The sequence below is a fragment of the Curcuma longa genome, chromosome 4 (assembly GCF_044706935.1).
Source record: "Curcuma longa cultivar G26 ecotype Majalengka, Jawa Barat chromosome 4, ITB_CL_G26_1.1, whole genome shotgun sequence".
In the NCBI taxonomy this organism is placed as follows: domain Eukaryota; kingdom Viridiplantae; phylum Streptophyta; class Magnoliopsida; order Zingiberales; family Zingiberaceae; genus Curcuma; species Curcuma longa.
The window spans coordinates 7,472,581-7,490,086 of record NC_133864.1 but is presented as its reverse complement, the minus strand read 5'-3'; the positions used below and the strand labels follow the sequence as shown (position 1 = coordinate 7,490,086).

The 17,506-nt window shown below is 35.7% G+C and overlaps 1 protein-coding gene, 1 long non-coding RNA gene and 1 pseudogene across 2 annotated transcripts; 2 read left to right on the top strand and 1 right to left on the bottom strand.

Moving 5' to 3' along the window:
• Nucleotides 1-5,273: 5,273 nt before the first annotated feature.
• On the bottom strand, nt 5,274-12,129 carry LOC141825928 (uncharacterized). The gene is made up of 5 exons (XR_012601584.1): nt 11,926-12,129; nt 7,083-7,193; nt 6,105-6,989; nt 5,881-6,021; nt 5,274-5,777 (listed from the first exon to the last, which is right to left on the bottom strand). It is a non-coding gene; the product is annotated as an uncharacterized LOC141825928 (long non-coding RNA).
• Nucleotides 6,148-7,461, top strand: LOC141825927 (NAC domain-containing protein 68-like; annotated as a pseudogene).
• A 311-nt stretch (nt 12,130-12,440) lies between the features above and the next one.
• LOC141825926 (cyclin-dependent kinase B1-1) lies at nt 12,441-16,207 on the top strand. Its single transcript, XM_074713187.1, has 8 exons — nt 12,441-12,687; nt 12,788-12,932; nt 13,014-13,075; nt 13,150-13,261; nt 13,382-13,475; nt 15,094-15,163; nt 15,481-15,619; nt 15,946-16,207. The coding sequence occupies exons 1-8, from the start codon at nt 12,491-12,493 to the stop codon at nt 16,036-16,038; spliced, it is 912 nt and encodes a 303-aa protein (XP_074569288.1). The 5' UTR covers nt 12,441-12,490; the 3' UTR covers nt 16,039-16,207.
• The last annotated feature ends 1,299 nt before the right edge of the window (nt 16,208-17,506 follow it).

Genomic DNA, 17,506 nt, shown 5'->3' with positions numbered 1-17,506 from the left:
GCCTATGGTCCTTTGTTTGAGGGGGGGATTATTGGGTTGCAAGGGTGCAAACATAGTCCCACATCTAAAGCACATGGAAAAAATCATGGGTTTAAAAAGGATGGAAGATATCTCCATTGGCATGAGGCCTTTTGGGGAGAGTCCAAGAACAAAGCCATGAGGGCTTAGGCCCAAAGTGGACAATATCATGCCATTGTGGAGATACGAACATCCTTTTGGACCCAACAGTTAAGAGTGCGTTTGGTTCAAGTTATGATGTATAACCTTGGTTATGTGATTACCAAGTAATCACATAACCATTGGTAATCACATAACCAAGGTTATGGGGCATAAAACATAACCTAATGTTATTTGGTTTACTTTATTTATTTGGAGGGAATAAAACATAACCAGTTTTATATTTACTATATTACCCTTTATTCAATTATATTTTAATATAATTCATTAAATTAATAAATATAATTTGATAATTTTATTTTAATAAAATAATTCATTAAAAATAATTATTTTAATAAAAAAATATTAAAATAATAAATATAATTTGTTAATTTTATTTTTAAAATTTAAAATAAATTTATATATTTTAATAAAATAATTTATTAAAATAATTATTTTAATAAAATAATCTATTAAATTAATAAATATAATTCCTTAATTTTATATTTTTAAATTTAAAATAAATTTATATTTATTTTAATAAAATAATTTATTAAAATAATTATTTTAATAAAATAATTCGTTAAATTAATAAATATAATATGATAATTTTATTTTAATAAAATAATTTATTAAAAAAATTATTTTAATAAAATAATTTATTAAATTAATAAATATAATTTGTTAATTTTATATTTTAAAATTTTAAAAATATATATTTTTTTAATAAAATAATTCATTAAAATAATTATTTTAATAAAATAATTTATTAAATTAATAAATATAATTCATTAATTTTATTTTTTAAATTTTAAAATAAATTATTTTTTAATTTATAAATATTTAAATTAAAATTTATTGAATTAATTAATTCGATTTTAATTAGATTTCGTAGTACATTTTAATTAATTCAATTTTAAAATCGGAGGGTAATCATGGAAAAAATTTCGTTAACCTCCGGAATCGTAGAAAACCTTAGGCTGCCAAGGTAATCACATAACCAGATTATAACCCATTTGCTGATGTGGCGGTAATGTTATATTACTTGGGAATATATCATAACTTGAACCAAACAAGGTTATCAACGATAACATTGGACAGATAACCAAGGTAATCATAGATTACCCCCAACCAAACACCCCCTAAGAGTTTATTGATTGGGCCATTTCCAAATATGTTAAGCTTGTTGGATAAATAGTCACACAATTAACCATAATATTATTGTGAAAGGATCTTGCCCAAATGTTTGAGAGGGTGAATTATATGCAAGTAAAATATTAGCCAATGTGTGAACTTTTCAAGATAAGCTTACAACTTGATAATCACTTGTTTACGTGATAATCACTTCAGCAAAAATGGTTAGGGAGAATTCTACCTATGGACAATAGAAGGCATTACATCAGTATGAATTAATCTGCCTAATCCAATCTTTACAAGTATTCATCTTTTTAGTAATGCCAAATGCAATGGTGAATTACTGTTTTTTAAGTTAATGGAATTTCAATTTTTGCTTAAATAAGTGTTCCTATGGAGCGAAATTAGTCCTAAGCTTAGTGAGGTGATCTGTGGAAAAATGGTAGTCTTTGATGGTGTATTTGGAACAAAGTGCAACACAAAGCATACTCGCACACTAGGCACACAGGGCCAGCTCTTGAATCCTTATGAGCTGCCTTGGGAATCCATTATTGTGGCCTAGAGATACAAGCTAAATTTTACTACGATTTAGTGACCTTTCTACGCACATCATGCTCATTTTTCTTAATGATTCTTACTCTGCCCTTCATAATCATCACATCTCACCTTCTCTATTGACAGCAAACTCCATCTGATAATGATTTAATTTGCACTCAACACCATGACAGCCCATGCTCATGTTGTCTTTGCTGAAATTATTTATAACCCTTCAGAAGTGATAGGATTGAAATCCCTTAGCTCTTAACTTGAACCAAGTATATGCTCATGCTTATGTTGTCTCAAGCACGACGAGCTCCAATTCCATTTTGCGATCATATTAGCGCAATGTGTCTCGACAAGCAAATAGTATTCTCACCATAGGGCAAATATGAGTATCCTAAACAGTTTAAAAAAAAACTTGTTTTCCATCTTTCCTTGGTCAGTAAGAGTCATCTTTTGAATACATGTATTCTCTTGCTAAAAATCTTCATAATATAACCACTAGATTTTGTTGAGGATTATATTTATGACATCCAAGTCTTTTTATGGAGAGAACAAATCCTTTCTTGTGCAATCATATGTCATGGTTCACATCAAAGAAACAGAATAATAGTGCAGCAGTTTGTTTTCATGCTGCAAGAAGTGTAAACCCATTTGAAGCGCAATATAACAGATCCTCTCTAGTTCATCACTTTGTACCTTTTCTTTTTCTGAAAATGTACACATTCTTTATGCTGGGAATTCTTTGCTCTCTGTATATCTTATTCAGAGATGCCAATGATGGCTGTTTAAACATCAGATCTTTAGAACACATCTGATGTTAACTATAACATTATGACTAATTAAGACATCTCTTAGCTTGGGGTGAGCTCCCCATGTATGTTCAAAGAAGACAATATAGACAGTCCCTAGCTTGCACCAGAGCCTACTAAATTGCTCTTCGTATGTCTAGTCACCTTGGGAAAGTTAATGTAGTTCTTGACTTCTCTCTCTCTCCCTCTCTCTTGAAAAGGAAAAAAAAGTAGCTGTTAAATTGCTTTCAGAGTGCTTGCTACACATTATCCTCTGAAGCTGGTAATTTGCAAATGATGGGGTTTTAAAGGATCAATTTGATCTTCAACTATCCTTTGCCCATCTACAAATTGCACAGATGTAATACCCACCAAACGAACCAGTAAACATCAACTTTCTACTTTAGTCTAACAGTCTCTTGCATATTTGCTATTTTAGTGATGGTATTCTATTATGACTCCATTACTTCTTTGCAGGCTGATGGTGATTTGAGAAAGCTACAATTGCAATGATATGTAGCGTCATCAAAAGTTGCTCGTAATCTGACCTCGTCGTCTCATTGCTCAACTACGTCGTTGTTGCCGGGCAATCCTCAATTTTGGCATGATGGTTATCTTCATAGATGCCACTTCTCTCTGAGTTGCAACTCTTCCTTTCAACTGTTGATCCCTTGGATCCCATATCAATAGCCGAAAGCACATGTTCTTAGGTCCGTCCAGATGAGGTTACTGAGCATAAAGCTCAAACACTAATGTTGGAAACACATGCCAAGGTGCTCGAGATCATTTTGGGAAAAAAGAAACCACCTGAAAGATGGAGATGCCTTGATCTCAGATTTTAAGAAACACACGTTGCTGATTTATCAGCGGCGTGTCTTGATGGACCATCTTCGTTATATCTTTCGAGACTTGCTGGAGTTTAGATCCAATTGTGGAGCATTATATCAGGGTTTTCAATCTGTTTTCTTTGCTAAAATTTGTTCCTTCATTTCCCTTGGTGGTTTGGAAACATCTTGCTAATGTTTTTGATTTCTGCTCCAGGGATTCAAATCTTTGTAAATAGCAGCAAATTATAGAGCAACCCATCAGAGTTTTATCAAATATTACTGCTTCATGTCAACACTTTGAATGACAAATAAAACAAGCAGCCATAAACCTTCATTAGGGTAATCTTTCCCTTCGTGTTAAGTTGCTGAATCTAAAAATCCCAACAAAAAGATCTGTAAACCGAACTGAACATTTATACAAACCTGAATGTTAATCATACCAAAACAAATTGTTTGATTTAAGTTGTAAACGAATTAAATGTTCATGGATAAATTTAATATTTGATTTGATAAAAATTTATTTAAATATATATATTCAATATATTAATATTCATGAATAAAATTATAAAAAATTATGAACTATTATACACGAAATTATGCTCATTAATAAATTTTTATCAACACGATACATAAATAAAAATATAAAAATTTTAAATAATAAAATAAACTTAATTGAGAGTTCAATAATATTTAAATAAATCAAATTCAAACACAAAAAAAAATCAAATTAAAATTTAATAATCATTTCAACGATTTAATTTATTTTAACTCTACTTAATTCGACTCAATTACCTTATTAAAACACTACAAAGCTTGTTTAGAGTTAATTTTTTTATGCACCATAACTGAATTGGTTATGATAGAGTTGCAGAGACTAAGGGTTGATTTTGTAGAAGAGAACTCTTTTACAATCCTAAATAACTTTAGCAAAATACATTCCCATGGAATTTTAACTCTTTTACGATCCTAAATAACTTTAGCAAAATACATTCCCATGGAATTTTAACAATATCTTTAATATTCGTTGAAAGTTTATTTAACATTTAAAAAAATAATTTATCATTTTAATTTATTTTTCCATATTTGAATATTTGTTATTTTTTTCTTATTATTAGTCAACTGCATAATATTCTAAACCAGATAACCACTGACTCACCCAGATCGCCCTTCCACCTCAGCCGATGGAACATTACCTAGTAACTTGTTTTTTTGGTGAGGCACAATTGGGCATGTGCCATAAAGAACGAGTCAAGGAAATCGACCGGACTCTGCTTGTTTTTCTGTGCCACCGCCGTTCCGCTTTGATCCCACCCGGATTCCCATGACTTCTCCATCTTTTCAACGCCCGCCGCACGCACGCGCGCGCGCAGGACAAAACTCCAGCTGCCTCGTCGAGACCCGTCGAATCGCTCGGCTGCTGAGGACGAGTTGCTTGCTGACCAAGAAAGAGACCAGCAGCGAGAAACAATGAGGCCCGTTACCAAGACAGTGTCCTGATGCAATGCACCGGCGGGACAGATGGACCCGGTGCAGTAACTACAAGCGCAGCGCAAATGGACCCGATAGATTCGAAATCTCAATGATTCGGAACTATCCACAGATCGATTTTTAATCTTAACCGTCTAAAATAATTATCAATTCAAAATTCAAAATTATTATTATTAAAAAAATATGTAAAAATTATAAATTTATAAAAATATATATATAAAAAAGAACTTATCCATAATTAAATTGTCTATATATATTCTCTTAAGAATCAAGGTCACCATAAATGAACATTGCCATTTCAACTATCGAAACTGTCAATTCTAACTTAGGAGTCAACAACAATGCAATATTAATTTTTGAAAAATCAACACCACATTACCACACTATGATGCTAATTAATTATCGATTCGATGATTAATTAGACCCCCGAATCATAACCGACTCGACTAAGACCAGATTGATTATGATTCAGACCCGACGAACTAAGTCAATAAGTAACTGATTCGTTGATCTCGTTACGAATCTGACCCGAGATCAGGTCTAAGAGCAGGCAGCGGCTCTGAGGATCAGGGAAACGCTGACTTTTCAAAACGTAGTGAACTGCTTGGGAAAGGAACGGAACGGCAACATTCCGTCTCAAGCCATCTACTTTTCTCCTCCCACATTTATTTATTTATCCACCATTTTCTCCACGTTCAATGGACCTGATCTTCCACGTCCCATCCTTAAATAACCCCACACATACAATTCAATGGACCTGTCTATCTCGTCGACATGCAGCTATCTACGCTTAAAAAATGTGGAAGAGCGAGCATCCGACGAACGACAAAGTGGGGAACAACTTTTTCCAAACAACGGAAGAAATTATGAGGGAACAAGTAAATAAAGGTAATGAAAAAAGAATTCAAAAAAAAAAATGGTGAGAACCGATAGTATTTTCTTACCTCAGGCTGCATTGAATTACAGTGATGGATGGCCTCCACCACGTCGCCCATGGTTTGTGAACTAGCCCAGCCGCCTTTGACTAACGATGGCACACGAAGTTTCCTGGATCCGGGGTCTGGGCCCACGTAATACCGGACAACCTGAGACATTGCATGACCAAGAAATCTTAGCGGGATATAAACAGCAGCAAGCAGTGAGAGAGAGAAGCGAACGGAGACCTTACTCCAGAATCTTGGCTTCCATTCGGGAGTTGTTGGAGAGCAAAGATGTCGAGGACGCGAGACGCCGAAGCCGAGCTCAACTTGCCGCCGGGGTTCCGGTTCCACCCCACCGACGAGGAGCTCATCGTGCACTATCTCTGCCGGAAGGCCGCCGGCCAGTGCCAGCCGGTTCCTATCATCGCAGAGATCGACCTCTACAAGTTCGACCCGTGGCAACTTCCAGGTATAAAACAAAGCCATTGCAACATAAAATGATAGAGCAAACACTTCACGCTCAGCGTCTAATTTTCGTGGGATGCGCAGCGAAGGCGTTGTTCGGCAAGAAGGAATGGTACTTCTTCACCCCTCGCGAACGGAAGTACCCGAACGGCTCGAGGCCGAACAGGGCTGCGGGGACAGGATACTGGAAGGCGACTGGGGCCGACAAGCCGATCTCGCCCAAGGGCAGCAACGCGACTGCTGGGATCAAGAAAGCTTTGGTCTTTTACTCTGGGAAGGCACCGCAAGGTGTAAAGACTGACTGGATCATGCATGAGTACCGGCTGGCCGATGCCAAACGTGGCCACAACAAAGGAAGTTTAAGGGTATGCGACCATGCACCAACTTATGTAGTTAGAAATCTAGTTAATGTGATGATAAAAATAGTGAGTGTATGGATGCAGTTAGATGATTGGGTTCTTTGCCGGTTGTACAACAAGAAGAATACCTGGGAGAAGATGCAGCCCGAGGAGAAGTCAATTTGTAGAGACCATGGATTTGGCGTATGACACAGTGTCGGACAGCTTCAGAACACAAGAATCCGACGTCGAAAATGACAGTGCGTTGCCAAATATCAGTGATCTTTTCTGCACCACCCAAGCTGCTACTGGACCACAAGCACTGAGCACCTGCAATGAAGATGGACGTCCACAGATGGTTCACAGAAGCCAGAAAGAAGACAGTGAATGGTTTATGGACTTGAAACTGGAAGACTTGCAGACCTCTTGCATGAGTTTTGGATTGCCAGTACCCATTACGGATGCAGCCAACCAAGACCATAACTCGCAAGTCCCTTCAGCTCTGAGGCCAAGTTACACCAAGCTGCTACCATTCTGAATCAAACAAAAACTCAAAGATGTGCATAGACTTACAAGGTAGTGTCTAAGGATGGTAGAGCAAAGATCAGGAAGAGACCTTAATTAGGAGTTATCTGTTTGATTTCATGCATTTTGTAGAAAGATATGCTCCATATTTTATGGAAGAAACTTCTCTCTCTCTAAATAGGAATGTATAACAACATCTAGATTTTGCTAGACAAATTCTTTAGAGTGAGAAATATAAAAACTAGTGCTACTTTTGAAATGCTACTTTTGAAGTGTAAATAGATTCAAGAATCAAAATGAACACACATTTCTTCATGAATCATCCAGAATTTTACTTCAAAAGGCACCGATAGGTCTTCCTTACCCACAGAAAACATGGACATAAAATAAGAAAAAACTATCACATACATTCAAAAATCCAAGAGGCTGTCTGATTTATTTTTATTTTTATTTTTAAAGAATTAGTTATCAGAGCCCTCGAGTTCTTACATGTAGTGAAAAGTGGGTTTTGAACTTAAGGTCTTACCGAAGTACCAGGCACCCTAAAATGTGAGAGCTTCATTTTCTGTATTGCAGATATGGAATGGTTAACTTTATAATCCATCATTTTCTGTATTGCATATACTGAATCGGAAATTATGTTGTATTCTTAATGGAGCAGAGAACAGTACAAGAAAACACAATGATAACAGCTGCCGTACTAAATAAAAGGAAAAAAAGAGACACACAGCTAGCCAAAACATCAGATATCGCAGGACGCTAACAATTTAAATTGTAAATGTCTTCTTGTGTAAATCAAAACGCCTAAGAAATTACACAATCGGTAGCAAGTATATGAAGAACTCAAAGTAGCCTGGTTTTGCTCATTTTCTGATAAAAGAAAAGAAAATCAATACATTTGTTTGTTACAGTGGCAGAAATCACACTGACCCGTCCTCAAAGCTACTTATTCATGCATCCTGCGTTGTGCCAAAAGAAGTCTCGCATAAATGAAAATTAAATCCATAGCAGCTACATACAATCTTAGAATGAATGTTAAAATACAATAACAACAACAATAAAATCTTATCCCACTAGATGAGATCGGATATATGAATCCTTCAATGCTAATACCTTTCTTTTCTAAGATTCTTCCAATAATTTCTCTTGAGACTTTATCGTAAACTTTTTTTTTAAACCAATGAATACCATGCCTTGATCTTACTTTTGCTCCAGATACTTTTAAATTAGTTGTCTGAGAAAATGTATAACTTCTATTGTCCATCTTTCAAAAACGATCCAAAATTGATTTTCAATTTTTTTATTACTCTTTCTCAATATTTTATGATATGACTCATTGACTTAATACTCATATACTTTGCACAATTTTAAACGTCTCTCTTATTTTTATATAAGGGAACTAGAATACTTATCCTCCAAATATTTTTTTTCATTTTCAATATTATATTAAATAATTGTATAAGTCATTAAATACTTTATTTTCCTAGACACTTCCATACCTCTATCGGAATATCATTAGTCCAACGATTTTTTCATTTTGTATCTCATTTAAAGTTTGTTCTACTTCTGAAATTTTAATTCTACAATAAAAATTTAAATTTCTATACTTATTTGATCTATTTAAATTATCTAAGTTAAGTTGGTCATCTATACCTTCATTAAATGTTGATGAAAATACATCTTCCACCGCTCTTTTATTTCTTCATCATTACTAGTACCATATTATATTCATCTTTAATACATCTTATTTGGATAAAATCTTTTATCTTCCTCTCTCTCACTTCAACTATTGTATAAATGTCTCTTTCCCCTTCTTTTATATTCACTTTTCGATATAACCGTTCAAAAATTCATTCTTAACTTCATTTACTATTTTCTTAACTTCTTTTTTAACTATTGTATATTTTTTAAAATTTTCTCGTTCTTACAAATATATAATTCATTATAGATTATTCATTTTTTTCACTTTCTCCTGTACTTTTTCATTCCACCACCAAGATTCCTTACTTAGCAGTGCATGCCCTTTTGACTTACTAAGTACACTCTTGGTTATTATTTTCAACCATCTTATCTCATGTCGTATTAGAGTCGTCGTATTTCACTTAATGTTTGTACTATTACCTTCTCCTTAAATATATTTTACTTCCCATCCTTTAACTTCGACAACTTAATTCTAAGAGTCATATATATTTTTCATCTATTAATACTATATTTGAGGCATATATCCAATACTATTATCATATATTTATAAATCTTTCTATTCCTCTTTCTAATAATAAGAAAGTCAATTTACGATTTATTACTCCCACTTTTGAATGTAATCAAGTATTTTTCTATTTTCTTAAAAAAATGTATTAGCTCGTATAAGATCATATACTATCGCAAAATCTAATATAATTTTTCCTTTTTCATTTTTTGTTCTAAACCCATAATCCTCATGCACCCTCTCATATTCCTTATTTTTCACTCCAACATGCTTATTTAGATCGTCTCCTATTAAAATCATTTCATTTGATGAAATGTTTTATAATAATTCATTTAGGTCGTCCCAAAATCTTAATTTGGTATCTTCATATAATCCTGCTTAAGGTGCATATATGCTAATTCTCGCCTATCAATTTTGTATTTTGTACATATAAAATACTAATTCTTCTCCTAATCATTGTATCTATTATCTCCATTGCTTTATCAATGAGGGTTCCTATGTTCCATATTCCAAATCTTAAATTATTAATTTTCCTATAATATTTCCAACGTGTGGTGTGAGAACTCTTGCCTATTTAATACTACACCCAAGTTCTCGTGGAGATGCAGCTGTCCTTGTCAATACGTTACAATCAAACCTTACAACGCGAATTCTTACATATTTATCACTACACCCGAGTTCTAGAGATATAATAGTCCTTGCCGAGTTGTTACAATTAGACCCTACAATGCGCTCCTTCCGAGGAACAACCCAGCATTAACACAATAATTTAATGGGTCCATTCATTGAACATTTGTCTTATTTTAACGTTGACTGACAACTTAACACAATCCTCCTCATCCGAGCTTGGGACCGACCATGACAGAGTTAATTCGTCATGGCAGAGTTGAATGAATGTTAAAATAATACCAAAAAAATTAGGTAACCACTAATTACTAATACTACTGGATCTTGTGTTCTATTTGCAGAGGACCTAGACATTTTAACTCCCACTCAATTCTAGTGTTTATATAATTTTAACAACAAATCAATTGATTAACCAGAGAACGGGAGGCCAATCCAGCCCCATGTACACATACAAGAGACCTGGATAAACTTGATTTTTTACTGGTTCAACAAGAAAAAAGGCAGCCAAGGGACTGAATGTAAACATCTGCGGAGTTATTGGGCCAATGGATCGCTTTATCTTTAGTAGACATTTACAGAAAAATGTAATACAAGATATTTGTCATATATTTCTTTTAGAAATGAGAGATACTTCTCCCAAGAAGATATTTTCCATCGTTTGTAGGAATTCTTTATGAAGGATTCCACAACAACTAGCTTTGCTTTTCCCATCAATTGACAAATAAATAAGTGACCATGTCTGCTGTAAAGCAATTGTCTCTTCAACCTTGAGCTCTAGAAGAAAAGTTCTTTCATGTTTGTCAAAGTGTACTTATCATTTGGAAGAAGTTCGATATGTTCATCAATCAATTAGGCAGCATACTGTGGAACTCTGCTAATCACCAGGGTTCTCATACAAAATAAAAGCTATGCATTATCCAACTACATGTATCTATGTTCCAGGATCACATCCCAGATGCTCTGTTAAATTTTAATAACTTATTGCCTCTCAAATCTGAGCAACGGAACTAGGGTGATCATAAAGAGGGTATTACTAAGCAAGAGTGTTGTCTTAGGCAAAACTGGGTATTTCTTTCACTCCAGAACTATAGCGGAAGAGTTAATATTCCATGAACTAAGCCAGATGCAGCTTTGCTGAAACGGCCTTCAGATCTGTAATTGTATCTCTTTCAGCTTTTGTTAGTCTGTCTTCTTCCTTCAGTCAGTCCTTTCTTAAAGACTTTTGCCTGCAGATCTCTTTCTTCAAAACATATACTTCGACACCAGTCTTTTCTGCCTTACCTTAACCCCGCTTTCATGTGCCAAGAGGGTGGTGTCTCATATCCAAGAGTGCTGCCAGAAATTCTCAGTGATCTCTTACATATAGATCGACGATTTTGCAGTCTTTTAAAAACAGGTCAAGTCTCACACAAGAGGACAAGCGTCTCTCAAACATGCACAAGACAAATAAGTGCACTATCCATGTACTATCTAAAATCACAGGCCATGTCTCAATTGTTCCATTTAACTACGAATCAGATAATGCCCCATAAATGGGACAGTTACCTCTGAAACAAGCTATCATCGAGGAACATGCATGATTCATGCCACGTTCCAGCACAAAATAGCATTGTATAAGAAGGCCATGGAACTTGCAAATCTCCACATTATTACTAACCAATAAACCATGGGAACACATACAAAGCATATCAAAAAACATGTCACTTCGAAAAAAATAAGACAGATCTCTCTGAAGCATATCATCAAACAGTTCATTTACACAACAACAGGACAAATTGAGGAAGCCATGGAACTTTCCCTTCCAAACAACAACCTACCAGGAACCCATTTATTCACTGATGTAATTGCCCTAATCTTCCCTCGTAAGCACCCAATAACGAATTGAGATAGAACAGGGAAGAGCAGTACCTGGCAGATCAAGAGGTAGAAAAACATGCTTCTCATCGACTACGTCTGTTGCCAAGCGCTGGAAGAGATCGGCCAAAGTCAGCCGACGGCTCATCTTCTTCGCCGGCACTCGAAGAGCCACAGGACGAAGGACCGGAGCGATGATTGTTGGGAAGAGCGCGGATTTTTCTGGATGAGAATGGACGGAACATTCGCGATGGCGGATTGGTGGGATTCAGGCCGTTGTTAATTATATTTCATTGGATGCAAATTATTAATAATTCAAATATTTTGATTTTTTTAAAATGATATTTATAAATTAATTTACAAAAATTGATATTTAAAAATATTATCGTTATCCATTTCAGGAAAAGCACGTTGATCGTATCCATTTCAAAATTCAAATCCATTTGACCGTTCAAGTGCGTGTCGGTTTTTATTAAAAGGCCCACCACCATCGCCCAGCCCAAATACGCCTCAACCGATCATTTCAAAACCATCTCTTCCCTCTCCTTGACATTCGTTGCGATCTCCATTTAGGTTTCGGTTCTTCGGGGAGGAGGAGGAGAAGAAGGCGCCGGGGGAGATGGAGAAGTACGAGAAGCTGGAGAAGGTCGGCGAGGGGACGTACGGGAAGGTGTACAAGGCACAGGACAAGAAGACGGGGAAGCTCGTCGCGCTGAAGAAGACGCGCCTCGAGATGGACGAGGAGGGCATCCCTCCCACTGCCCTCCGCGAGATCTCCCTCCTCCAGTTGCTCTCCCACTCGATCTACATCGTCCAGTATCTTTCTGTCCTCCTTTCCCCCTGCTTCTTATGGAAATCGTTGTGTGAAGTAAAATATGTGTTTTTCTCTAGTATTTAGTGCTAAATTGTTGGACAGGCTACTGAATGTAGAGCAAGTGCAGAAAAATGGAAAGCCGCTGCTTTATCTAGTGTTTGAATATTTAGATATAGATCTCAAGAAGTTCATCGATTCTCATCGCAAAGGACCCAACCCTAGGCCTATCCCCTCCACGGTTGTCCAGGTACCTATGAGTTCTGCTCTTCCTTTTCATTGATTTTCATTCATTTTATTCTCCTTTGACGGACTCTCTTTTTGTTTGCAGAGGTTTATGTTTCAATTGTGTAAAGGAGTTGCTCATTGCCATAGTCATGGTGTTCTTCACAGGTTATATTTTCTCTTTTTCGTCTGCTATCGTTTCTTAGTAATTTTCTCTTACGCGTGATTGGACTTCAAAACAGAGACCTGAAACCTCAAAATCTCCTTGTTGACAAAGAGAAAGGCATACTAAAGATTGCGGATCTTGGGTTGGGAAGAGCCTTCACTATCCCTCTGAAGAGTTACACCCACGAGGTTCTTATAAGCTTAAATTTCCATTTAGAGTAATGAACTTAGAATTTACTGTCGATTTGTTTTAATCATGCTAACGTTAAACTTTAAACGATTTTCTGGCTACCTTTTCTTGTTTTGTAGATTGTGACACTTTGGTATAGAGCTCCTGAAGTCTTGCTAGGAACAACTCATTACTCAACTGGAGTGGATATGTGGTCTGTTGGATGCATATTTGGTACGTTTACAACGATTTGTTATTTGATTAATGTAAAATTTCTTTTACATGAATAATTCTTAGTGAAATTGCGATACGATTTTGATGCATCTTCTATTGCTTGATCAAGAAACTGATTTAGGTTATAATGTGCTCTGGGCATCTAAATCATTATGGATTAGTCTTTGGTAATTTATATGTAGTACAATTTTATGGTTTAGCAACATTGTAAATGCATAAATAAACAAGATTTATATGTTTTATGTAGATGGATTAGTCTTATGCCACTCATTGACTAATAGTTTCTTCATGTGATCTTATTTTTGGTAGAACAATTTCTAAATGACATCTACATTCCATGACATAAAATTAGGAAAAATAGAATGATGGCTCCTTCTACTCCTCCCATGTGTCTCCTTCCATGATTACCATGTTTGTTCGCAATTACTATTCTTTTTGTCTCTGTTTTTTTCTAACACTCTTACTTACCTCAACAGCCTTCCTTTCTTTCTACCACTCTCCATCAGTCTTCCCTTGCACCTTCTTCAACCATCTTCCTCGTCACCTCAGCAGTTACTAGCACAATCTTCACATCCACAGTACTTTTCATCTGGTCTTAAATAGATTGTGATAGAAGATATCATTCAAAATAAAAGGCATCATAGCTTCTCGAATTTGATATGGCAAATTGGAAAATGGCTTTCAGCATCTTCTTACCAAGAAGGAAGATGATTTGGCACTCCTAGAACAAATCACATCAACTTCCACCTAAAACTTTCTGAGATACCTGATAGGAACTTAAAGATAAAGAACACACGTAATAGAAATCCAATAGGGAAAAAGCACAAAAAATAATTCTGATTTCATGCATCCAACTATAGCAGGTGCAACAAGCAACCAAAAATAAAATACAACACAAATCAATTCATAAAAACTCCCATCCAGTAAGAAACATTATATAAAAAAGACCTAATCATGTTGGCATCTAAATTTGTCTATCTACATCATGTGTAAAAGTTGCTGTATTGAATTTTGTTAATGCAACCTCAAAGGACGAAATTTGCAATGGGTCGAATTATAACATCAACTAAGACTAACCTATGCTCTAATTATCTTCAATGATTTTATTTACTCTTCTTCAATGTTTCAGCATTCAAAACCAAATTTTCTGTCCATTGTTTAAATAGTTGGCAAAATTATTTTTCTACCTTGATGGAAGCATCATCAACCAGCAAGAAGATTTTACTTTTATTTTTTTAAAAATGTCTACAATTTTTTTCACTAGCTTCAGAAATTCAATAGATATTTTTCTTCCAATGTTTTTTCTCACTTTGACGTAGATTTATCATCGCAATTCAATAGATATTTGTCTCTTCCACTGCTTATTTCTCACATTGACGTAGATTAGTAATATGGTTTTTGTTTTGTCACGCTTATAACCTATTCAAGTTCGTTGTATTTTTTTACAATTTCACCAATTTTTATTAGATCCTTCGATAGAAAAGTATAATGTCTCAACTCATATAAAGGGTGCGTGTGCAAATATTTCACTGGGGATTTTGTTCCATTTTGACATCTATTTTTTTGTTGATCTTCACGCTCCTATCTCAGTGTTTTAATCTACTCTTTCACCCAATAGCTGAACTGGCCCGAAGACAAGCACTTTTTCCTGGTGATTCAGAACTACAGCAATTGCTTCACATATTCAGGTTAGTTTCCGGACTTGAGGCATCCTTCTTGAGCCGTTTGATGTGCAAAACGCCAACTTTCCTCCATATGGAACCCTTTTAATACACCGTGCTCCTCAAGAAAGAAAAGAAAAGACTGGTGCCGCTGTTGACTGAGAGTTAGATATGGAACTTCTATAACTAACTATACAATACACTGATATGAAAGCTACAAAATTTTATCTGAAATCAGCCAATTATTCATTGAATCACATACTACAAATAGCTTGATTTTTATATTTTTTATCACATCATGATTTTGTCGGTTCCTTTTTAGCTGACTTCTGTAATTTCGCAAGGTTGTTAGGGACCCCAAATGAAGAGCAATGGCCTGGAGTTTCTTCCCTGCGAGACTGGCATGAATATCCACAGTGGAAACCTCAAAATTTGGCACGTGCTGTTCCGTCTCTGGATCCTAATGGAATCGACCTCTTGTCGGTAAATCAAAGTTTTTCTTTGACTTAGTAAAAATTCTTATCTTGAAGTTAGAATGATTATACGGAAGTAGGATCTTACTCTCATGGATAACTTCTACGATTTCGTATTTGCTCTTGTTTAATACTCCAAACCATAAGAAATAAAACACAGAATACCTATTGTTTATTTTTTACATGGAAAACTTTAGGTTTTTTCTAGTTATGCTTCCAGCTAATTTGAGCGTAGAAGCTGTTTCTAACTCTTCTCAAATATATTTCTGCTTCTTTCCTTCTTTGAGTTGAAATTTAAACTAAAGAACCATTTGTTTATGCATCTAAACCTTGCAGAAGATGCTTCAATATGACCCAGCTAACAGAATATCAGCTAAAGCAGCAATGGATCATCATTACTTCGATACTCTGGACAAATCACAATTTTAGTGCCTCCCGAAGTGTTAGAAGAATGTTTTGCTTTGCTTTGCTCAGCCAGGGTTGTTTCTACTTATTTGTTTTGGATCTCTGAAGCGTGTTACAACAAACTGCTCCTTGTGTTTGTTATGAGTTTGATCTATGTTTATGATTTCCACCTCCAATGAAGTTCAATAGTATCTCGCACTGCATTTAGAAATTGATTTGTTCTTTTGGTAAGAAATGTGAGAAATAGTCTACAATAGAACTTTTTTAAAGGAAAAAAAAAAGTGGCTCGATGTCTGTAGAACACACACATGATGGCTGGCAGCAGCAGCAGCCCCAATGTGCCATGTTTCTCCACCTTTCGAGGCGCACCCATGCCACCGTGCCGTGCCTCGGCTCCTAGCTACACCACTCATCGACTTCCAAGCAACAGCCCCTGCGCATTAGCTGTACTTCCACTGTCGATGCACGAGAGGAGCGTTCTGAACCGATCCACTTTTGTCCATTTTTCCATGCCTTTAAAACACTGCACGAGCGCAGCGAGAACAGGTTTAAAGACTGATGCGATGTGATGCCTTCCCCCCACGCCACCTTTCTCAATCAATGCACCCTGACGCAGAGCTCAAGCCGACTGGCCAGACCCGAGTGCCAAAAGTAGTGCAGTGCAGTGAGAGACAGGAGGCAGGAGGCCTCTCATGTAGACGAACGTACGTGGAGTTTTATTCATTGGTTGCATATTTCTAGAAAGCAACTGCATGAGGCAAACAAAGTCCTCCATGTTCTTGCACGAGCAATTAAGAACACAGTGCTGTTTGCTTGCCTCCTCTGAAAGCAATTGAAAGATGTGGAAGAAGGAGCTCCCTTCAGTCCAAGCATGGAATGGAAGGGAGAGAATAGGCTCCCGCATCATTCACTCATTCACATGGTAGCTCAAGTTCTACCATGGTGTTTGAATGAATGAGTCGGCAGCTAATTCAATCCCACAATCTTCTGTGAGTGGACTGAAGGAAGCTCTTTCAAACACTTTTTTTTTCAATATTTTCTCTTGATTTCCCTTTTATTTTCGTAATTTTTGTAATACTAGCTAATTAAGTCCATTAGTTGAGATAAGCAAGCTGTACTTAGATGATTAAATAAAATTATCAAAGCAAGACTCTAGCTATAGCTAGAATAATTACTTCCAAATGTTTTAAAAGAAGACTTGCACTGGTATTAGGTTATGGATATCTAGACATAATAGAAAGTATAGGGTATGATGATGGTAAACACTTCATTAAGTGATTTGCTGGAAAAAAAGAACAATAATAATATATAGCAGATATCTAGTAGATAACTAAGATCAGTCAATGAAAGCCAGGGATTTTCTATAAGAAGCTGAAACAAATATGAAAGCAAATGATTTACAGAACACAAATGATTTAGAGAATACTTTCCATGTATATATAGACAGTTGTATATAGCTCAACAGTCAGGTAAAGCAGAAGTTATGTAGGAA

Excerpts from the sequence above, each read along its gene's own strand:
- LOC141825926 (XM_074713187.1), top strand. The coding sequence starts at position 12,491 with ATGGAGAAGTACGAGAAGCTGGAGAAGGTCGGCGAGGGGACGTACGGG. Across the intron at positions 13,262-13,381 it reads TGAAGAGTTACACCCACGAG|ATTGTGACACTTTGGTATAG; the intron begins GTTCTTATAAGC and ends CTTGTTTTGTAG. Across the intron at positions 15,620-15,945 it reads ATGGAATCGACCTCTTGTCG|AAGATGCTTCAATATGACCC; the intron begins GTAAATCAAAGT and ends TAAACCTTGCAG.